Here is a 23,709-nt window from a genome sequence, read left to right as displayed (position 1 = left end):
AAGTTAAGTTGCAGATATATGTGTGCGTGTGTATATACTTTACATATATATAGTAAAATTCCCACTTTTAAGAAGAAATTCAACAAAAACTTCCATTTAGGTAGACTTAAGTTTGTAAGGACAGGGTAATGGGTGTAGTATGCTACTGAGCAGAACATGTTACCTCAGAGGAGTGAAGGTTTTATAGTGAAACTTGACAAGATGTTTCTAAAACTAATCTAGAAATTTAAATGCACTGTTTCAGTTATCTATTGCTGTGTAACAAATGACCTCCAAAACTTAGCGGATTAATATTTTTACTCACAAACCTGTAATTTAGAAAGGGCTCTATGGGAACAGCTTGTTTCTGTTCCACTCTATGTCAATGGGAGCAAATTAAAGGCTAGAGGCTAGAGCCGTTTGCTGGCTCACTCACTCACCTGTCTGATGAGTGATGTTCGCTGTCACCTGGGACCCCAGCTGGGGCTATGACCTACACAGGGCCTTTCCATCTGGCTGCGTGGCTTCCTCACAACATGGTGGCTGGTTTCCAAGGGCATGTCCCAGGAGACAGGAAAGAAGAAACGCTATTATCTGTTCTAACCCAGACTTGGACGTCATACAGTGTCACTTCCACCACAGGCATTTATTGAGACACTCACAAAGGCTAAATTAAGGGGACAAGAAACAAATTCGACCTCTTGATGGGAAAGTGGCAAGGTTCTGGAATACCACGTGGAACCAGAACTGTTATTGTGCCCATATTTGAAAAATATAATCTTCCCTAGGTAGGAATAATTTTTTTCAGTTAATAAAACTAATAATGGAAAACTTTCAGCATTAGACATCAAAACACACTGTTGCTGTTGTTGTTTAGTCACTAAGTCATTTCTGACTCTTTTTCAACCCCATGGACTATATAGCCCGCCAGGTTCCTCTGCCCATGGGATTTTTCCAGGCAAGAATACTAAAGTGGGTTGCCATTTCCTTCTCCAGGAAAGGGGGCTTCCCTGGTGGCTCAGACAGTAAAGAATCTGCCTGCAATGCAGGAGAGCCAGGTTAGATCCCTGGGTCAGGAAGATCCCCTGGATGAGAATCCAGGATTCCCTCATTCTTGCATCTCTTCATTCCCACTCCAGCATTCTTGCCTGGAGAATTCCACAGACAGAGGAGACTCGTGGGCTACAGTCCGTGGGGTCACACAAAAAGTCAGACACAACTCAGCAACATTTTCACTTTCTCCAGGGGATCCTCCCAATCCTGGAATGAAACCCAGGGATGAAACACATTACCTGCATTGGCAGGTGAATTCTTTACCACTGAGTTACCAGGGAGGTCCCCAAACATACTATATAATTACATTAATTAAAATAGAGTGTTATGGATAGACTATTAGACAAATAAAATCAACAGAAGAGAAAAAGGCCCAGAAATAGGCCCAACTATAAAAGGGAACTTAGCATAGGATAAAAGAATAACATTATAAAAGGAAATCACTATAATAAGAAGGAAATGATAAATATTTTGAAATGACTGGCCATCCATTTGGGAAACAAATGAATTAAATTAGGTCCTATGGAAGACATTATTGATTGATTGGCTGCTGAACAATTATTCCCAAACCTTTTTCCCTTGCATACCAGAGGTAACTTATATCCTTAACTTTATGATAATGATACTATTACTTTTCATTTATTTTTTTACCAGATATATAAATCCATAAATCATACATTATTCAGTTTTGCCTGCCATTAAATAGCTATTCATTGCATTGTACTGTATATTTTCTTTTGCGTTCTTTCACTGTTTCTAAAATTCATCCATGTGGACATGTGTAGCCATGGCTCATTCATTTATACTGCTCTCTGCCATTCCATCATATGAATGTACTACAATTTATCATTCCACTGTAGGTGGGCATTTGGGTTGTTTCCAGTTTTGCTAATGCAATCAATGGGACTATAAACCTTACTCCTTCTGTCTTTAGGGCATATCTGTAGGGGTAGGATTGCAGAATCATAAGATATTAACACATTCGACATTACCAAGTAATACAAAATAGTTATACAAAAACACATGATTTCTCAAAATAGTTATACCAAGTTATACTTTTCACCAGCAGTAGATGAGAGCTCCTGTTGATCCACAGCCATGTCAAATCTCAATATTGCTAGACTTTTAAATTTTTGCCAGTTTACTAGTGAGTGTAAAATGATATCGTCATGTGGTTTTACTTTATATTTTCTTGATTACTATAGAGAATGAATAACTTTCCATATTTATGAGCCATTTCTGCTTCTTTTATAAAATTCCTGTTCATTTTCTCTGCCCTTTACTCTATTTGGTGGTTCATCTTTTTATTTGTAGGAGGTCTTTATAAATTCCAGATAACAATCCTTTTCAGTTATGTCTTGAAAACATCTTCTCCAAGTTTGTAGCTTGACTTTGCATTCTTTTTATAGTAGTTTTAAAAATAAATTTGTTTTTAATATTAATGTATCTAAATTGATCCGTATTTTCCTTTACGGTTTACATTCTTATGTTTGTTTAAGAAATTCCCTCCTAGGACTTCCCTGGTAACCCAGTGGCTGGGACTCTGAGCTCTCAATGTTGGGGGCCCAGGTTTGATCCCTGGTGGGGGAACTAGAGCCCAGAAGCCACAACTGTTAGGGGAAGCACACTGATTGAAACCGCCCACCCTGGCCAGCACCATAGTAACCATTTGCATGAGCTGTTTTACGACAGGAGGTCCTGGTAAGGAACAGGGAACTAATAAGCCTCCACCAACCAGAAGAGTTCCGGAAAGGTCAAAAGGAGACACCACATGTCCCACCACCTCCCAGAATCCTTCTCTCTAGCATCCATCTTGGCTGAACAAGGCGTGCACCACCAGGAAGGACTCTAAGTCAGGATGATTGGCTAAAGACAACCCAGAAACTAATCCCATCACCATAAAACCCGAGACTGTGAGCCATGCAGCAGAGCAGTTCTCCTAGGTTTCCTTACCCTACTGCTCTCCACCCAGGTGCCCTTTCCCAATAAAATTTCTTGCTTTGTCAGCACATGTGTCTCCTCAGACAATTCATTTCCGAGTATTACATAAGAGCCCAGTTTCGGGCCCTGGAAGGGGTCCCCCTTCCTGCAACACAACTAGAGATTCTGCATGCCAAAACTAAAAAAAGATCACATGCAAGGGAGATTGGAGATTGCATGTGCCATACCCAAACACATAAGTAAAAGTAAATATTAAAGAAAAAAGAAATTCCTTCCTAATTTTAGTAAGCAATGTATAACAGTGCCTAAGAGCAAATTCTGAATCCAGACAGCCCAGTTCAGATCCTAGGTCCATCACTTACTGTGTAATCTTGGGCAAAGTATTAATCTCTCATTACCTCAGTCTCCTCGTCTGTAAAATAGGAATAATCATTGTATCTATCTGATAGAGTTGCTATGAGATTAAAAATGTAACATATATGAGGCCCTAGAACAACCCTCAGCACATATTAATGTTAATAAATATTTGCTGTTATTATAATGATGCTTATCAGACAATTTTTATTGTTACTTCTCAGCGCAAGGACCATCATGCTGTTACCAAGTCCAATCTCACTCTGCTCGCTGCACAATAGACCAATGAATCCAAGAGACAAGGCTAGCGCCTCAAAATCACCATCTTATTGGGGTCTGGATGCCAGGTTGTTTTATAGATTAGAGAGAAAGAAGCAATGAGGAACTGAAGTCAAAAGGCAGAATAGAGACGGAGATGCAGTGGGGAAATAAAATGAAAGGGTCTTCAGTCTTGCAAAACATCCTCAAGGGAATGTCCAGCCTTCAGAAGGGGTGTGTTAGTCTCTTCTATTCACAGGTGGGCAGGGACAAACTAAATAAAGGCACTTTTAGTTTACAGTCAAGCAGAGGGGCAGAGTCCTCCAGGCAAGCCATTGAGTATAATTATAATAATAAAAGCAAGTCAAAGAAACAGTTTTCAACAAGGAGTCAGAATTGGCTTCCTTCCTGCAACAATACTTATTATACCGTATTCAGCTTTGTATCCTCAGCTCTTAGGCAGAAATTTGGCATAGATATTTAGTTGCCTGTTTTCCCCATCTCTAGCCTTCCCACCTCCCAACCCAACCTGGCCTTTCTACAGTGGTGTCAAAATAATTTCCCTTTCACAGCTATGATACTTTTCCTCCCTTTGCTAAAGCTTCTGATTATTCTCTGCCACCTTCAAATTCCTAAGCCAGGGCTTCTGTGGTGGTTCAGTGATATAGAATCCAGCTGCCAATGCAGGAGACACAGGTTCAATCCCTGATCTACATGCCTCAGAGCAACTAAGTTTGTGCACTAGAACTACTGAGCCTGTGCTCTCAAGCCTGGGAACCTCAGCTACTGAGCCCACATGCCCTAGAGCCCCTGCTCAGCAACAAGAGAAGCCTCAGCAATGAGAAGCCCACGCAGCAACAAAGACCCAGTGCAGCCAAAAATAAATAAATAAGATTACTTTTTTGTTGTTGTTGTTGTTGTTGTTTTTTTTAAGATTACTTTTTCAAAAAAAGAATGAAATTCGTAAGCCAGTATAATTAACCCCAAATTCTTTTTCCATTTAAAGTGCTTTACATTCCACTTTGTATCAAACAGTGGTGTTTGGAGTATCTTTCCATCAGTCTATACCCATATTTGTACATGAGCACCTGAAAATCTGTATAAATGCAATCTAGGGCAGTATTCAAGAGAATGGCCTCGGAAGGCAGAGGGACTGACTTTGGCTCCTGATTCCAGCACTTACTACAATGTAACTCTGGACAAGTCCCTTCACCTCTCCAAGTCTGCTTCCTTGTGTATAAAACGGAGGCAACAATAGTTCCTACTTCAAAATAAGGTATTTAACGTTTGGTCTGGTATCTGGCACGCAATAAACAAATAAATTTTAGTTGTTGCTAGAAAACCTTCTAGGCAGTATATTTGTATTTCTAGGCAGTATATTTGTATTTCCCCAACTCCACAATCCCCTGGGTTTGTTCCCCCAGGACCCACCAAAGCTGGTAGTAGGGAAATGCAGGCTGCAAAGGGCAATGATCACAAAATCAGGCTTCCCAGATGGCTCAGTGGTAAAGAATTTGCCTGCCAATGCAGGAGACCCCAGAGACATGGGTTCTGTCCCTGGCTTGGGAAGATCCCATGGAGAAGGGAATGGCAACCAACTCCAGTATTCTTGCCTGGAAAATTCCCTGGACAGAGGAGACTGGTGGGCTACTATCCAGGGGGTCACAAAGAGTCAAAATGACTGAGCTGCATGAACACATGAGGAGGCAACACTGCTCTCCTCTTTACAAAAACACAATGATGATGAGACTGGAGAACTGCAGGTCAGGACTACAAACATAGTTTTGGGTGTAATGTATCTGCTGCGCAAAACAAAAAACTGTACATCCATTCAAAGGGTGGTTAACCTTGAGTCCCTGACCTCTTAAATTAGATGCACCACTTGGCCTGTACCTGTGTTTTCATGGCAGAAGGTTCATTGTTTTCATTAGACTCATGACCTTAAAAAGCCTTAACCAAAAGGGAGAGGGACGCTTGACCGTTCAGTACAATGTTCTCTGAAACGAAAAGGTCCAGGCGGGAATTCAGCACCCCTTGGGGAAGTCAGTCAAAATTCCATTGTTCACTGACTGCAGAACTGCTGCTGCTGCTGCTGCTTCAGTCCTGTCCGACTCTGTGCGACCCCATGGACTGCAGCCCACCAGGCTCCGCCGTCCCTGGGATTCTCCGGGCAAGAACACTGGAGTGGGTTGTCATTGCCTTCTCCAATGCATGAAAGTGAAAAGTGAAAGTGAAGTCGCTCAGTCCGACTCTTCGCGACCCCATGGACTGCAGCCCACCAGGCTCCTCCGTCCATGGGATTTTCCAGGCAAGAGTACTCGAGTGGGGTGCCATTGTCAGTCAAAATTCCATTGTTCACTGACTGCAGAACTAAGGGGATGCAAAAGCAGCAGCGACTCTTTGGAAGGAAGGTACTTGCGGGCAACTAGGAAGACTAAGGGCACTTTAGCTTTATGTGGTACAGCTGCTGAGGTTAAGAGGCCTGCATCAACTGAGGAATGTGAGCTTGTGCTTGCGGGTTTCTTCAGAGTGTCTGCAAGCACGTGTTGGGTAGTGGGGATTAGGGCGAATAGTTCAACTTGTTTTTCATCAAAAGCTGGTAATGTGAGTTTCCAGCGACTTCCATCACTACTACCTATAATTTTCTAGCTATTTTATCATCCATTGAATCTTTTCTTCCAGTAGCTCTGACTCCCGAAGGCAAAACTGAAACACGGAAGGAGAAAGCAAAGAAAGCTTCAAAAGGAGGAGAGCGTCCGGTCTTTCGTCCTGCGGTCCCTTTAAGAGAAGAACCTCTTGGGACCGGCAGTCCCAACCGACCCCAGTTTTAACCGAAACCTAACCCGGACTTCCCCCTCATGACTCAAATAAGCCCAACTTTGGATTTTCCCTCCCCTATTGACCAATCAGATTCTGTTACCAGGCAGATTTTAGCGGCCGCCGGTGCGAGCCCGGCGCCTTCTGTCTCCGGGTGGCAGCAACGACCAATCGTAGAGCAGGCCGTCCGAGTATCTAGGCAGATCGGGGCCGTTCTAGCCATTCAGAAAAAAGGAAATAAAGCAACGCACGAGCCCGCTGGGCCAGGATCGTGGGGCTGGGCTGGAGTGAAGGTGGCTGCGAGGTAGTTTCTCTTTCTCCCTTACCTTTATTGTTGCTTGTTTTGGAAGGTGACTGTTCAAAGGTAGGGAGGGGGCAATATGAGTTGGGAGGAGAGCAGAGAAGATTCCGGCTGTTTTTTCAACTGCTTCTTCACCCATGTGCACGTGCCCCGAATCTAGGACCCCTTTCCCGCAACCGGGTTTTCTACGCCCAGCACAGGAGTTCCGCTACCCTGAACCCCCTACTTTGCAGCAACGCGGGATTGAATGGAGGGGGAAGGGAGGGAGTGGGGGCGCGCGTCGGGAGGGGAGGTGAGGGCGATGACGTAGGGGCCGGCGACGTGGGGAGGGGGAGCTGCGGGGGAAGCCGTGGCGAGATTAAGTAATGAGAAGTTGGGCCCAGTTTTTTCCAAGCCTGGATGGGCAGAAAATGTTCGTATCCTTTCTGACCTCCCAGGCAAATTCAGTGGTGAGGAGTGTATTAGAGAATTAGACAACTTTATCTTGTGGTGGTTGTTGAGGGAAAGGAGGGCAGTATGGGGTCAGAGGCAGGAATGAAAATTTCTCTCTAACGTGGATTTCCAATCCCCCGTATCTCTTCCTTTTCAGTTTTCCACATTTAGGTGGGGCAGACAGAATGGAGATGGTAAAGATCTCTTTGGGTATATATGGGCCTGGAGAAGTAATGGAATAATTTCTAATTTTTGGAGAAGGCAAATTATAGAAAAAGACCACTGGGGAGATTCGGAGGCTTTCTTTCTGTTTTTCTGTCTTTCTGGGTAGAGAGGTGAGGAGTGCCCTGGGACTTCCAGCGGGGAAGGGAAATCTTGTTAAATCTTCTTGTCCTGTCTTCTCTCAACTCTAGCCCTCATGCCAGGATGGCAGAAGATGAACCTGATGCGAAGAGCCCAAAGACTGGGGGAAGGACTTCCTCAGGCAGTGCTGAGGCGGGGGAACCGACCACCCTTCTTCAGAGGCTCCGAGGTACCATTTCGTAAGTACTCATCACCATCTCTAAACCTTGTTTCAGACCTGGGTATAGATCCCTATAGCACTTCTCTTCCTCTGTATTAGATGACCTGCACCTCCCCAAGCGAGTACATCTGACCAGGGGAGATTTTCATCATGGTAGCAGTTCTTGAGCACCTGCTAGGCTTTTCAGACCCCTTCCTCTCCCTGGCAGTCATCCACAGGGATGGGGAGAAATCTTTTGTATGACCTCCAGCTTTTTCCTCTTCTCTACAGCAAGGCCGTGCAGAACAAAGTAGAGGGGATCCTGGTGAGTATTTTGGGGAAGAAGGCAAGAGAGATGGCATTGGTGGGGGGGATAAAGATGGTATGGATATGGGTTAGAAAGGTTTATGCAAGGGAGTCAGTGCTGTCTACCCTGTCAGAAGATAAATGGCTTTACAACTTGTTATCGCTTTGACCTTGAGCATCTCACTTCATTTCTGTGACCTCTTGTGGAGAAGCCCAGTAGGAATCAGAGCTGATCCCCGCCACTCCCCTTCTCACCTTGGTAATCCTTAAGGGCTCCTCAGGGCACGTTGAGCACCTAGCCTCAAATCATTTCTAAGGTCCTTTGTCAGCCTGACACTCACTCACTCAGCTAGACTGTTTAGTAAGGATCAGAGGATCCTACCTTGGGTATTTCTTGACCTTATAATTTTTCCTGCCTCTCTGTTCCTCCTTACCTCAGCAAGATGTACAGAAATTCTCAGACAATGACAAGTTGTATCTCTACCTTCAGCTCCCCTCGGGGCCCAGTACTGGAGACAAAAGGTAGGTTTGGTGCTGGAATTTTAGATATCAGAGGTGCTTATTTTTAAAGAAAGGGTCCCTAGGGGTGGTCCCTGGTGGTCTAGTGGTTAAGACTTCACTTTCCAATGCAGGGGGTGCGGTTTCAATCCCTGGTTGGGAAGCTAAGATCCCACATGACTCCCGACCAAAACATAAACACCAGGAGCAGTATTGTAGCAAATTCAATAAAAACTTTAAAAAAAAAGAAAGGCTCCCTTAAAAAGGGCTTGGTGAATAGGAAAAGTCATAACAGCTCTCCTTAGTTGGGAATAAAAGTTGCTGTCCTGCCTTGGTTTACCAGGGAAAGGTGAATTCTGGATGCACTGATTCAGTCCAGCCCTACTGAGTGATAATCTGGATGGATGGAGCCAGGGCAACTGTTGGGATGTTAGTAATATTTGTCTCTCTTATTTCTCTTGCAGCTCAGAGCCAAGTACACTCAGCAATGAGGAGTACATGTATGCTTACAGGTGGATCCGCAACCACCTAGAAGAGCATACCGACACCTGCCTGCCAAAACAAAGTGTTTATGATGCCTATCGGTGGGTGGATGGAAGGGGATAGATGGGGTCTGGGAAGGTGGGCCTAGGACTATCCCCTCCTCCCTGGAGAGGCCCCTGCCTTTATGGAGCCTAACTTCAAGGGTTTCCCAACCTTGATTCCCAGGGACCCTCTGAACCCACCCACAAACCTCCTGCTCTGAGTATTCTTCCCACTCTGTCCCTGCCTCATTCAGGAAGTACTGCGAGAGCCTTGCGTGTTGCCGCCCGCTCAGCACAGCCAACTTTGGCAAAATCATCAGAGAGATCTTCCCTGACATCAAGGCCCGAAGGCTTGGTGGCCGGGGCCAGTCCAAGTATCCTTGACTGGAGAGGGTGGGCTGGAGGACCTGGGGAAAGAAACTTAGGATGAGGATGTGAAGAGCTGGAAGTGGAAACAGCCCAACCTTCCTACTTGGGCACCTCCAGTGTGTTGGTTACCCCTTAACTTATGTCAGATATTGCTATAGTGGCATACGAAGGAAGACCTTGGTATCTATGCCGCCCTTGCCTGGACTTGATCTAAAGGGCTCTGAGAGTGTAAGTAACAACCCTCCGACTACACTCTTCTCCCCAAGGTAGATGGCAGAAGACTTCGGGAGATGTTTTGAGGCCTGACAGCGCCTAGGTCGTTTGGCACAGTTTCTCAGTCTATAGGATGTGCCCTTCTGCCTACGCTATGGCTGAGGCAGAGGAGGAAGAGAATTTGAGGGTTTCTGGGATGGGATGATAGAAGCTACTGCCATCCTTAGTCTGGTCTTACAGTCAACACTGGTGCCTGAGAGGGGCGGAAGGGCCTTTGTTCACAGTGTAATTGGGCGTGTCCTTCCCCTGTTTAGCCAGAAATGGGCCCAGAAGTAACCCCAGCACCTCGGGATGAGCTGGTGGAAGCAGCCTGTGCCTTGACCTGTGACTGGGCTGAACGAATCCTGAAACGGTCCTTCAGTTCCATCGTTGAGGTTGCCCGCTTCCTGCTACAGCAGCATCTCATCTCTGCCCGATCTGCACATGCCCATGTTCTCAAAGCTATGGGACTCGCTGGTGGGTGGACGCTGTATTCTGTTCTGAGAAACCTCCAGCCACTTTCACCCTTAAAGGCTCTCCCACAGATGAGGAGAGAGACACCTTCTGTTCCTAGAGACCCCTCCCAGACGTGCCTTAGCCCACCTCTTTCCCCTGCCTCTCTACCGGTCAGTTAGTCAGAATCACCTCCCTCCTGCATTTTGTTCCTTCCTCACCTCTTTTCCTTTTCTGGCACCTCCGCAGAAGAGGACGAACATGCCCCTCGGGAACGGTCATCTAAATCCAAGAATGGGGTAGAGAACCTGGAGGGCGGTTCTCATAAGAGACCAGAGAGACAGGCCCAGGTGAGGAAGCTGATGCCCTTGACCTTACTCCCCTGGGCTGGGGGTGTAGTATACCCTTCGCCCAGTGGGTTCAGTACTTTTTCACGTCCTGTTCCTATATTCCCTCCATTGTCCAGTCTTCCCACTTACTATGTTCTTCTCTTTACTTTTTAGCCTCCTAAAGAGCTAGACCCCCGGGCTGGGGCTGGCCCCTCTGCACGTGGAGAGCGAAAGAAGAGTGTAGTGGAGAGCCCGGCGCCAGTAGCCAATAACCCGCAGGTTAATGCCCTAGTGGCGCGGCTGCCTCTGCTCCTCCCCCGAGCCCCTCGCTCACTTATTCCGCCAATCCGAGTCTCTCCACCCATCCTGGCCCCCAAACTTTCTTCAGGCACTCTGAAAATGGCTGCACTGCCTCTGCCCAGTAGGGCTGGGGGACCCCAAGCAGCTGTTCCCATCATTAACATGATCTTACCAACGGTTCCTGCTTTGCCTGGACCTGGACCTGGGCCTGGGCAAGCTCCCCCTGGGGGACTCACTCAGCCAAGGGGTGCAGAGAACAGGGAAGTGGGCATAGGTGGTGACCCGGTACCCCATGACAAAGGTGTCAAGAGGACAGCTGAAGTGCCTGTGAGCGAAGCCAGTGGGCAGGACCCACCAGCTAAAGCCACAAAGCAGGATCTAGACGATACAGGAAGTGATGCCAAAAGAAAACGGGGGCGCCCTCGAAAAAAATCAGGTGGAAGTAGGGAAAGGAATTCTACCCCCGACAAGTCAGCAGCTGCTGTGGACTCGGCCCAGTCCTCAAGGTTACCACGGGAGTCATGGGCCTCTGGAGGGGAGAGCAACTCAGCTGGAGGGTCAAGGGGGCCAGGGCCAGTGGGAGAGGCTGAGAAGGGGGTGCTTGCCCAGGGTCAGGAGGATGGTGCTGTTTCCAAAGGAGGAAGGGGCCCCAGTTCCCGTCATGCCAAAGAAGCAGAAGATAAAATTCCTCCTGTCACCCCCAAAGTGAGCGTCATCAGGGGCAGTAGAAGCCAAAAGGAGGCTCTTCATTTGGTCAGGGGAGAAGTAGACACCTCCGCACAGGGTAATAAAGACTTAAAGGGGCATGTGCTTCCGAGCTCCATTCCCCATGAGCGAAAAGACCCCAAAGCAGCACCCCCATGATAGGGATGTGGGAAGGAGTGTTTATAGCCCTATGTTAACTCTACCTGGCTGCCTAGAAGAGGCCCTTCTTTGCACTTGCTTCTCACTTGGCTCTTCATTCTCTTCTGTATAGACAGCTGAGGCACCCTGTCTTACACAGTGCCTGATTTTTGCCTCTCACCTTTCCAGCTCAGTCCCCTTTGCTTTAGAGTCACTAATCTATAGTGACCCCTCTCCTGGATCCCTGCACTATCTTGTGCAAATATAGGGATGAAATACTATGAATGCCTAGGCTTGGGGTCTTTAGGTTTTAAGTCATAGAAAACCTAACTCAGACTGGCTTAAAAACAAAGATTTATTCGCTCATGTGACTGGCAAGCCCAGAGGTAGGGCCAGCTCCAGGTAAAGCTGATCCAGTGACTCTGCAAGTCTCTAAATACCTGATTGCTTTTTCCCCACCACTCTACCTTCTGTAGGATCATCTTAGGCCTGGTCCATTTCGTGGCTGCCAGCACTCCTGGGATTCCATGTTTCCTCTCTCATGTCCAGACAGAAAGAGAGGGCATCTTTGTGCCAGGAATCCTAGCAATAGCCCTAAGATTCACTTCGGTGAGGTCAGCCTGGGTCACATCCCTAGCCAGTCACTGTGGACAGGAGATTGGTATAATAAATGCTAATTTGCTTATTCACGCTACATCATGGCCTGTACCTTTTGAAAAAAAAGGCAGGATCAGCCTCCTTAGAATCACATAGATTCCTCAATGGGGACTGGGAGTGGGGAGTTCCCGGGGAGTCACCTGACACCTGGCCACTGCTATGAAGTAGGTGTGGTTTTAGCTTGCTAGGCTGAGACCAGTTATCTTCCTTCCTTTTTTTTCCAAATAGTCTTGAATTTACCTTACAGCAGCTGTAACCTCTTTCCTCTTTTTCTGGTCTCAAGGAATGAGAGGGAACGCTTTCTCATTTGGAGACTAGCTCTTTAGTCTCATCTGGATAACAATCCCTCTTTTTCTTCCACCTCCATCCTGAATTTTAGTTTTCTCCTCATTCCCAATGCTCCACTCTACTGCCTCTTACACCAAGTAGAGTGAGATTTACTCCCTAGTCATTTCATTAAATTCACTCTGTATCCACCAGGTGTCAGTCTCTTGTCATGTAAGTGTCAGGATTTAGCCAGACAGGGATTGTGGGTTTAGGCTGTGTGTATGGAAGGAGGTAACTTGCCTATCAGGGAGCACCAGTAGGAAGGGAATCCAGGTATATATTTGGGAAAAGCAGTAAACCAACCAACATTATTAATTAAGGACCTACTTTATCTTCTGCATAGGGTAGCTTCCATCAGGGATTCTCCGTTTTCTTTCAGGGAGCCTTCATTCATTTGTTCATTTATGTCCACCATTGCAGATTTTTAAAAATTATATGTAATGTTTGATATCTATACAGAATATATTTAACGTGAATAAGTTATGAAGCATAATAAATGACCCATCACCCAATTTGTACATTAAAACATTAGAAATACTACTGAATTTCTTGTGTTCTTCCCCTAGCCTAAGCTCCTGGCTCTCCCTAGAGGTCACCACTATCTTCAATTTTGTGTTTATTAACTACCTGCAATATATACATTATATATATATATATATCTCCTTTCCATTTATGTATATACCCTTTAAAAATGGTTTTGCTTTTTAGCTTTACAAAATTTTATTCTCTAATACTCCCCTGTGGTTTGCTTTTTTTTCCCCACATAACATTATTTCTAAGATTCATCCATGTTGTAGATAGCTATTATTCGCTCATTTTTATCTATATAATATTTCAAGTGCATAAACCACAATTTATCCATCCGTCAGTGGACATTTGGGTTGTTGCCAGTTTTTTGCGGTTATAAATAATGCTGCTACTAACATTCTTGTACAGGTTAGTGCCTTTGTTTTTAGTAAGCTTTCTAAGGCTTCTGAGATGGTTCCTTTGGTCTGTACACCCTCTGAGTTGGAAACTGTTTCCTCTTGTCTCATTCTCTAAAAATGTTTATATTAGATTGAAATGAACCATCCTTTGATCATTTGATAAAACTTACTTGGTAAGCCATCTGAGCCTGGCATTTCTTTGTGGGAAACATCTTAATGATTAATTCAATTTCTTTAATAATTATAGGCTATTTGGGCTTTCTATTTCTTCTTGAGTCAATTTAGGTAAAGTGTTTTTCTAGAGTTTTGTGCATTTTACATCATTTTTTAAAAATGAAATTCCTTCCATGTTCTTTTTTGCCTTTGCTCCCTGGGTGGTCTTATCCTCCTTTGCATTTCTGCTGTTTGCTTGTGCCTTCTTTTTTTCCCCTTTGACCAACTACACCAGAAATTTGTTTTACTTGTTTGATTTAGCTGCCACTCTGAGCTTTGTTGATCCTCTCCCTTAAATATTTGTTTTCTACTTCATTAATTATGAATGTTATCTGTGGTATTTCCTTCTGCTTTCTTTAGATTTAATTTTATGTTCTTTTGCGTTGACTCTTTGCGACCCCATGAACTATACGGTCCATGGAATTCTCTAGGCCAGAATGCTGGTGTGAGTACAGGGATCTTCCCAACCCAGGGATCAAACTCAGGTCCCTTGCATTGCAGGTGGATTCTTTACCAGCTGAGCCACAAGGGAAGCCCAAGAATACTGGAGTGGGTAGCCTATCCCTTCTCCAGGGTATCTTCCCGACCCAGGGAATAAACCGGGGTCTCCTACATTGCAGGCGGATTCTTTACCAACTGAGCTATAAGGGAAGCCACAAATATTTGCTTTCTACTTCACTAATTATGGATGTTATCTGTGATGTTTCCTTCTGCTTTCTTTATGTTCTTTTACATCTTAATTTTTATCTAATTAATTTTCAAGCTGTCTTTTTTTCTATTACAAGTTTTCAAGGACCCACTTCCCTGTATTCTCCACATTTTTCTGTTTAAAAATATTTATTACCTAGTTCTAAGAATATTTAAATTACCTTTATGACTTTTTTGATTCGTGATTTAGAAAAGTTTTCTAAATTTCCAAAATCTAGATATTTAAATTTTTATCTTTTTGATACTAATTTTCAGTTGGATCATTTGTGCTCAGGAAATGTGGTCTCTGTGATAGCAGTTCCTTGAAGTTTGTCAGGATTGTTATATTCTGGGGCTTCCCGGGTGGCTCAGTAGTAAAGAATCTGCCTGCCAAAGCAGGAGATGCAGGTTCGATCCCTGGGTTAGGAAGATCTCCTGGTGAAGAAAATGGCAACCCACTCCAGTATTCTTGCTTGGAAATTCCCATGGACAGAGGAGTCTGGCAGGCTACAGTCCATGGGTTCACAAAGAGTCAGACTCAACTTAGTAACGAACAACAGCAATTTTATATTCTGTAACTTACCTTGGATATCTACCTGTTTTGTTGTTTTCCGCTGATTTTCCCATAGCAGCTTGTTCTCTGGTATATTTTGTATTTTTGGATTTTGAGCTCCTATTTTGTTAAACTTCATCTAAGGAAATCCAGTGGACCTAAATTGGGGGTACTTTCGTTCAGAGAGAATTTGCACTTGTTTCTGCCAGGTGACAAAGGGTGCTCCTTACCTGGGACTGTGTTAACCCTTCAGGAGTCCTGATTTAACTCAGGAGTCCCAGATTTTCTCCCCTGCTTTGGCTGGGCCCAGGGTTTAGCCTCTGCTCATGATACTGATGCTAGCATTTGTCCCCAGAGCAAACCTGCTTCTCCTGCTGCATGTTACTCATTCTGCATAAGTGTTCAGCTCAATGTTATTTTTCCCCCATCCTTTAGTGATCTCTTCTACTTTTTGATGAGCATGACAAACATGTTTACTCTAATTTATCCAGGATCCAGTGGTATTCTAGTGAGAGAGCCATTTCTCTCCTTCATGCTGCCAGAAGTAGAAGTCCATTACTGTAGTTTTGGCATTTTCCTTCTTGTTAAGAGCTCGGCACTTGTTGGAAGCTAGCTGACTTAGCACTGTCCTTAAGTCAGTAATGATCTCAGCACAGTGTGAGTTATGTTAGCAGTAAGCACAGAGAGCGGTGGGAGCCCAGAGAAGTAGACAGGGATCAGAAATGACTTCCTAGTAGAGGTGAGTAGGACAAGGACAACTCATAAAGCAAGAACAGAACAACAGAAGACATGATACAAAGAACTGAATCATGATACCCACTCTGCTGCCTAAGAGCTGTAAATTCAAAGAGATTGAGTAATTTGGGAAGGCTTCATGGAAAAGGTAGCCTTGAGTTAAGCCTTTAAGTAGAGCTTAAGTAGATAAAAAGAAGAGGAAGTCATTCCAGGAAAAGCAGGAGTTTGGGGATGTGGGATGTGAGTAAAGACATGGCAGTCTAACCCAGTAAAAAGACCTGTTCGGCAGAAAGGTTCTGTATGAACAAGAGAGAGAAATCAACTGGAAGAAGAACGCACAACAGTTGAATGAATGGGTAAAAGTTATCCAGTGATGGAATTGAAAGTAATCCATTGATTGAATGAATGAAAGGTATGAAGTTTGCATTAGAGGATGGAGGAGCTGAAGTCAAAAAGAACTCCCCAGACAGCTGTTGCCATTATCTATGTGGGAGGAAATGAGGAACTGGACCAGGTTGCTAACAAGTTGGAGGTGATAGGCATATGGAAAAGTAAACCACTGGTGATAGGATAGAAGCTTCCATGGGAACAGTGCCCTCACCACGATTGGGTTTGGGGATATATCCATTCACTTTAGGAGACCAGACCATTGGGTGATTTTATGGCAACCCACTCCAGTGTTATTGCCTGGAGAATCCCAGGGACGGGGCAGCCTGGTGGGCTGCTGTCTGTGGGGTCGCACAGAGTTGGACACGACTGAAGCGACTTAGTAGTAGTAGTAGTATGGGGGTTTTAAGTAACCTATTTTATATTTTTATCCTAATATTTTAAAAATCTAACATGAAACAAGTTATTCTTTTCTTGGTCAGGAAGTCTTCAGTTGGTTAGATGAAGGGCTAAAGGAAGGTTTTGGGGACTGCCTACTGCTTCCTCTCTACCATTCCTTATTCTCTCCCCAATACCCTGTTCCCCAGTCCCATTGTTGTCTTTTTTCATTTTAGCCCTAGCATAAAGTCAGAAATAAAAATTTGTTACTTATTAAAACTTGAAATAATCTTTTGCTATTAAACCAAGGCAAACTCTATATGTCTAGTCTGTGGCCTCAAATAAATGAATGTATTGTTAATTTTTGTAGGCAACAGTCAATTTTCTTAAAAGCAAATACCACATTGACTCACATGCTAAACTGGGGGGTTAATATCATTATATATTTGTCTGTATGTTTTTCTCATGGTTCATCAGTAGGCCTATTCCTGCTTTGTCTAGGATCATTCTGCTGGTTCCATCTTATGAGGTAAAGCTAATTTTATATGTGTATATATATATATATATATATGTACATATATATATACATGTATATATACGTGTGTGTGTGTGTGTGTATATATATATGTATACATATATGCAGTATTTCTTAAGACATGTTTGTGAAGAGGCATTTTACCGGAAAGAGCATGAGTTCAGTTTTAATCTTAACTTTACCACTTTCTATAGGATTTTGAACATTATTTAGTCCAGTTTTTTTAAACCAGATTCAAAAACAGATGGCAACTCTGTAGTCGGTTATGAAACCAATTTAGCAGTATGCAAAGCTAAATGTTTTGGGTCCATTAGTTAAAACTCCATGCTGCCAATGTTGGGGGGGTGGGGTGGGGTGGGGTCAATCCCTGGTCATAGAACTAAGATTCCATATGCCTTGTGCCATGACCAAAAGATAAAGTAACTTTAAAAAAGTGAAATAGAGTAGAAAGCATCAATGTGCATTGCATACAGTACGGTAGTTGCATATCAGTTCCTGAAACTTATTTCAGTAACGACCATGTCTATGTGCTCTTCAATGGTCATGATTTAAAAATTGATTTCTTATTGTGGGTTGAAGTAAAACAATTTCAAAAACCAATGACTTAGCCATTCTGAGGCTCAGTTTCCATAAAATAACATCTGTTTCACACAGATATACTGAGGAATAAATGAGGTAGCATTAGTATTTATACACAGTAGGAGGCCAAGCAATAATTGCTAGTAGCTTCTTTTTCTTTTCTCTGGGGAAAAAAAGCCAATATCTATGGTTCAGGAAAAAAAAAATACTCTTTATAGTTTGTTTAACCATAGGGGTGTTTAATATATAATTGGAGCTGTATTATGACCTGGGTCCTCTAGTTTTACCAACTTTTGATGAATAAGCCAACTTCTTTCCTCAATTTGATGACATTTAAATAAATAAATGAAATCAACAAAACTAAAAGCTGGTTCTTTGAGAAGATAAATAAAATAGACAAACCATTAGCCAGACTCATCAAGAAAAAAGGGAAAAGAATCAACAAAACTAGAAATGAAAATGGAGAAATCACAACAGGCAACACAAATACAAAGGATCATAAGAGACTACTATCAGCAACTATATGCCAATAAAATGGACAACTTGGAAGAAATGGACAAATTTCTTAGAAAAGTATAACTTTCCAAAACTGAACCAGGAAGAAACAGAAAATCTTAACAGACCTATCACAAGCACGGAAATCGAAACTGTGATCAGAAATCTTCCAACAAACAAAAGCCCCAGACCAGACAGCTTCACAGCTGAATTCTACCAAAAATTTAGAGAAGAGCTAACACCTCTCCTACTCAAACTCTTCCAGAAAATTGCAGAGGAAGGTAAACCTCCAAACTCATTCTATGAGGCCACCATCACCCTAATACCAAAACCTGACAAAGATGCCACACAAAAAGAAAACTACAGGCCGATATCACTGATGAACATAGATGCAAAAAATCCTTAACAAAATTCTAGCAAACAGAATCCAACAACATATTAAAAAGATCATACATCATGACCAAGTGGACTTTATCCCAGGGATGCACAGATTCTTTAATTTCTGCAAATCAATCAATGTGATATACCACATTAACAAACTGAGAGATAAAAACCATATGATTATCTCAATAGATGCAGAGAAAGCCTTTGACAAAATTCAACGTCCATTTATGATAAAAAATCCTCCAGAAAGCAAGAATAGAAGGAACATACCTCAACATAATAAAAGCCATATATGATAAACTCACAGCAAACATTATCCTCAATGGTGAAAAATTGAAAGCATCTCCCTAAAGTCGGGAACAAGCCAAGGGTGCCCACTCTCACCACTACTATTCAAAATACTTTTGGAAGTTTTAGCCACAGTAATCAGAACAGAAAAAGAAATAAAAGGAATCCAGGTTGGAAAAGAAGTAAAACTCTCACTGTTTGCAGATGACATGTCCTCTACATAGAAAACCCTAAAGACTCCACCAGAAAATTACTAGAGCTAATCAATGAATATAGTAAAATTGAAGGATATAAAATTAACACAGAGAAATCCCTTGCATTCCTATACACTAACAATGAGAAAACAGAAATTAAGGAAACAATTCCATTCACCACTGCAATGAAAAGAATAAAATATTTAGGAATAAATTACCTAAAGAAACAAAAGACCTATATATAGAAAACTATAAAGCACTGATGAAAGAGATCAAAGATGACACAAATAAATGGAGAAATATACCATGTTCATGGATTGAAGAATCAATATAGTGAAAATGAGTATACTACCCAAAGCAGTTTATAAATTCAATACAATCCCTATGAAGCTACCAATGGTATTTTTCAGAGAACTAGAACAAATAATTTCACAATTTGTATGGAAATACAAAAAACCTCGAATAGCCAAAGCAGTCTTGAGAAAGAAGAATGGAACTGGAGGAATCAACCTGCCTGACCAGACTATACTACAAAGCTACAGTCATCAAGACAGTATGGTACTGGCACAAAGACAGAAATACAGATCAATGGAACAAAATAGAAAGCCCAGAAATAAATCCATGCGCCTGTGGACACCTTATCTTTGACAAAAGAGACAAGAATATACAATGGAGAAAAGACAATCTCTTTAACAAGTGGTGCTGGGAAAACTGGTCAACCACTTGTAAAAGAATGAAACTAAAACACTTTCTAACACCATACACAAAAATAAACTCAAAATGGATTAAAGATCTAAACATAAACCAGAAACTATAAAACTCCTAGAGGAAAACATAGGCAAAACACTCTCTCACATAAATCACACCAGTGATTTATAGATCCTCTATGACCCACCTCCCAGAATAATGAACATAAAAGAAAAAATAAACAAATGGGACCTAGTTAAACTTAAAAGCTTTTGCACAACAAAGGAAACTATAAGCAAGGTGAAAAGACAGCCTTTAGAAGGAGAAAATAATAGCAAATGAAGCAACTGACAAAGAATTAATCTCAAAAATATACAAGCAGCTCCTGCAGCTCAATTCCAGAAAAATAACCCAATCAAAAAATGGGCCAAAGAACTAAACAGAAATTTCTCCAAAGAACACATACAGATGGCTAACAAACACATGAAAAGATGCTCAACATCACTCATTATCAGAGAAATGCAAATCGAAACCTCAATAAGGTACCATCTCACGCCAGTCAGAATGGCTGCTATCAAAAAGCCTACAAACAATAAATGCTGGAAAGGGTGCAGAGAAAGAGGAACCCTCTTGCACTGTTGATGGGAATGCAAACTAGTACAGCCACTATGGAGAACAGTGTGGAGATTCCTTAAAAAACTGGAAATAGAACTGCCTTATGACCCAGCAATCCCACTGCTGGGCATATACACTGAGGAAACCAGGGCTGAAAGAGACATGTACCCCAGTGTTCATTGCAGCACTGTTTACAATAGCCAGGACATGGAAGGAACCTAGATGTCCATCGGCAGACGAATGGATAAGAAAGCTGTGGTACATATACACAATGGAATATTACTCAGCCATTAAAAAGAATGCATTTGAGTCAGTTCTAATGAGGTGGATGAAACTGGAGCCTATTATACAGAGTGAAGTCAGAAAGAAAAACACCAATACAATATACTAACACATATATATGGAATTTAGAAAGATGGTAACGATGACCCTATATGCGAGACAGCAAAAGAGTCACAGATGTAAAGAATAGTCTTTTGGATTCTGTGGGAGAAGGCAAGAGTGGGATGATTTGAGAGGGTACCGTTGAAACGTATATTATCATATGTGAAGCAGATCACTGGTCCAGGTTCGATGCATGAGACAGGGTGCTCAGGGCTGGTGCACTGGGATGACCCTGGGGCATGGGATGGGGAGGGAGGTGGGAGGGGGGTTTTGGATGGGGAACACATGTGTGCCCCTGGCTGATTCATGTCGATGTTTGGCAAAAACCACTACAATACTGTAAAGTAATTAGCCTCCAACTAAAATAAATTTATTTAAAAATAAATAAATAAATGGCATTACTTGACCCTGTTAGTACTTTCCTGCCCTCACACCCCAAGGTGCCATATTGCATACATGCTTTCCCATCAAAGTAAGAGGCTTCACGCATATATAGGACAGTATGGGTTCCTATAGGGTCACCATGTACAGGTTACCCATGTACATCTATACCTGTAGTGACTCCCTAGGACCTAAGACAGAAGTGGTTTTTTTCCCTATGGAGACAGAATATAAAAAATAGTTTCAGTGTGGTGAGGAATTTTGGATATTATGCTTTTAAATATGGGAAACAGAATAGTATTTAGTTTTGTAATTTAACAAAGAGACTGAGAGAAAAAGAAAAGCAAATAGGAAGCGGGGGAATAATTTAGTCAAAATATTTATAAATATTTTTATTTTATTAATTCATTTATGAAAAATAACTTTTACCAAAACAACAATAAATCTGATAATTGGCACTGTTACACATTTTTGGAAATCTGCTTAATGCTTGACTAGATTCTCATATCTGCTTCTGCATTCAATTTGTTGCTACATAAACAAATATAAACATTTTTTCCTGTGGTGGAAACCAAGGATACGGCTAGGAAACAAAAATAAATTCATTCTTGCCTTGAGGAGCTCAGATTAGAGGGAGTTGGAGACCCAGATACAGAGGGAACCAAAGAAAACTCCAAAAGAAGACAGAAAGCAAAGTCATAGATGCAAAGAAACACCTAAAGGCCCTTAGAAACTTGAAACAAAATCTACCTCACAATAGGGTGTGTGCGTGTGTGTGTGTGTGTGTGTATGAGGATGAGGTGGGGTCTCAGTTAATAAAGGACTTACAACTGCCATACCTACAAAAAGTTCCTACTTTAAAGTTTGAACAGAGATGTTACTGGAAAGTAGAAAAACTTCCTCCAATAAAAAGTAAACTGTCGTCTCTTTTTACAATGTTTCAAAAAGCCAGTCCTTCAGACCTTGGAATCCCTATCCTTTGAGGGGATGGACATGTGACATTTCAAACTCTAGGCAAAGCAGGGTCATCACCTCTCCATTCTTGCTCCACAGCTGACAAGGAGCTGGCCAAGAGCTGCTGGGCCTGACAGGTGGACTGGTGATTCCCCACTCCAAACCAGTGGTGACAAATTTAAACTATCTTTGGCACTCTTGGCCTCTTTCTCTCTTCATCTTTCATTACTGTACTCCTGCTTTAACCTAGCTTATCAGCTTGTCTTCTCATGAGCAAATTCCCTTCACAATGCTCCCTCGTCTTTCTTGTTCCACTGAATCATTTCCAGTATCTCTATGACCTGGCTCACAATATTGAGAAGACTTTCATACATTATCATATACAGAGCAGCCTTCTGTATTAACCATATGTTCCTTTAGCAATCAGGTACCCTATTTGTTCTTTTATACATACTGCACATTTTACATAGGTATTTTCAAGCTTCTTTCATTTATATTATTGTCCCTGTGCTGGCATCACCAAGATGATGGACATAAGTTTGTAGGCTCTGGGAGTTGGTGATGGACAGGGAAGCCTGGCATGCTGCAGTCCATGAGGTCGCGAGTTGGACATGACTGAGCCACTGAACTGAGCTGCGCTAAGTCATTTCAGTCGTGTCCAACTCTTTGCGACCCCATGGACTGTATGTGGCCTGCCAGGCTCCTCTCTCCAGGCAAGAAAACTGGGGTGGGTCGCCATTCCCTCCTCATATTATTGTCCCGATCATAGTAATCTGTCCTCTCTTTTAGTCCTCACAAAACCCTGTAGGGTGTTAATATACCTGGATCTACTTTGTAGACATAGAAACAGAGTTTCACAGAGGATAAATCAGTCATTTCAAATCAAACAACCTTCAAGTGGCAGGGAGGGTGGCGTCCAGGATCTGGGCTCAAATACCTAGCCTCAATGTAGACTATTAAGTAAGGTCCTATGAGGGGCAGAGGTTAAGTCGGGACAGAGGTTCTGATGGAAAGGGTTCCTAGTCCGTAAGCTAACTGACAAATAGAATCACACAAGACAACACCAGAAGTCCATTTGCAGGCCGATTTTTGTTTATTTGTTTAGATTTTACATGGTTTGGTTTTGCTCAGAAGGCGTGATTATGCCCTCCAAGCTTTTGTCATTTCACTCACCTTTCCCAACCTGGCCCAGTCCAGCCCCTCCCAGGATGGATCGAGGTCCGAAGGCTGAAGGCCAAAGGCTGCCCAGGCAGGTGGTGACCTCGGAGGCAGAACCGCGGCCTCGAGTCGCGCCGCTAACGGCGAAAGATTGACGCGGTTGGACAGCGCCATTCCCCAAGCGATAAGGGGCGTAACCTTGGCGTCGTCCTTAAACATGAGTAAGAATAGGATAGTGAAGGTGACTATCTTCCCAGCCTGTCCTTTCTTTCTCTTTCTGCTGTCCAGCTCGGCCCCCAGCGTCCGTCCCCCGACCTGATTTACTAAAGGAGTCGTGTGGAATAGGGGAAAGTCACTGACTGCCATTACGGTAACTCGGTTGCTAACTCGAACAGGCTCATTTACGTATAATTTGCACGTTCCACTGTTTACTGAAGTACGCGGCAAGCCTGTACTCCTCCTCTAGCAGGGAACCCACGCCCGCCCGCTACACCGCCGCCTTCTGCTCTAAGCCGGGAGCCCCTGCCCCTTTATCCAGAAAATCTTACTTCCCTTTCGGCTTCCTTAGCTTTGCAAAAGCTGCCTCTTAGGTCCGCCTCCCAAGGTTTGGCCCCTCCTCCCACCCGTAAGCTCCTCCCCTGGTCCTCTCCTCCTCCCCGGCTTCCAAATCTCTCTTCCCGC

General features: G+C 43.1%; 1 protein-coding gene across 2 annotated transcripts; it reads left to right on the top strand.

The window, feature by feature from the left end:
- RFX5 (regulatory factor X5) lies at positions 6,630-13,602 on the top strand. 2 transcript variants are annotated; one of them, XM_005677604.3, is made up of 10 exons: positions 6,630-6,706; positions 7,549-7,677; positions 7,929-7,962; positions 8,383-8,465; positions 8,906-9,025; positions 9,220-9,339; positions 9,481-9,562; positions 9,862-10,063; positions 10,289-10,389; positions 10,543-13,602. In XM_005677604.3, the coding sequence occupies exons 2-10, from the start codon at positions 7,562-7,564 to the stop codon at positions 11,530-11,532; spliced, it is 1,848 nt and encodes a 615-aa protein (XP_005677661.2). In that variant the 5' UTR covers positions 6,630-6,706; positions 7,549-7,561; the 3' UTR covers positions 11,533-13,602. The 2 variants fall into 2 exon arrangements, with proteins under 2 accessions (XP_005677661.2, XP_005677663.2); XM_005677606.3 differs by lacking the exon at positions 6,630-6,706 and adding an exon at positions 7,075-7,152.

The sequence above is a fragment of the Capra hircus genome, chromosome 3, assembly GCF_001704415.2.
Source record: "Capra hircus breed San Clemente chromosome 3, ASM170441v1, whole genome shotgun sequence".
Classification (NCBI taxonomy): Eukaryota; Metazoa; Chordata; class Mammalia; order Artiodactyla; family Bovidae; genus Capra; species Capra hircus.
This window is presented reverse-complemented; position numbering and strand designations above follow the sequence as displayed.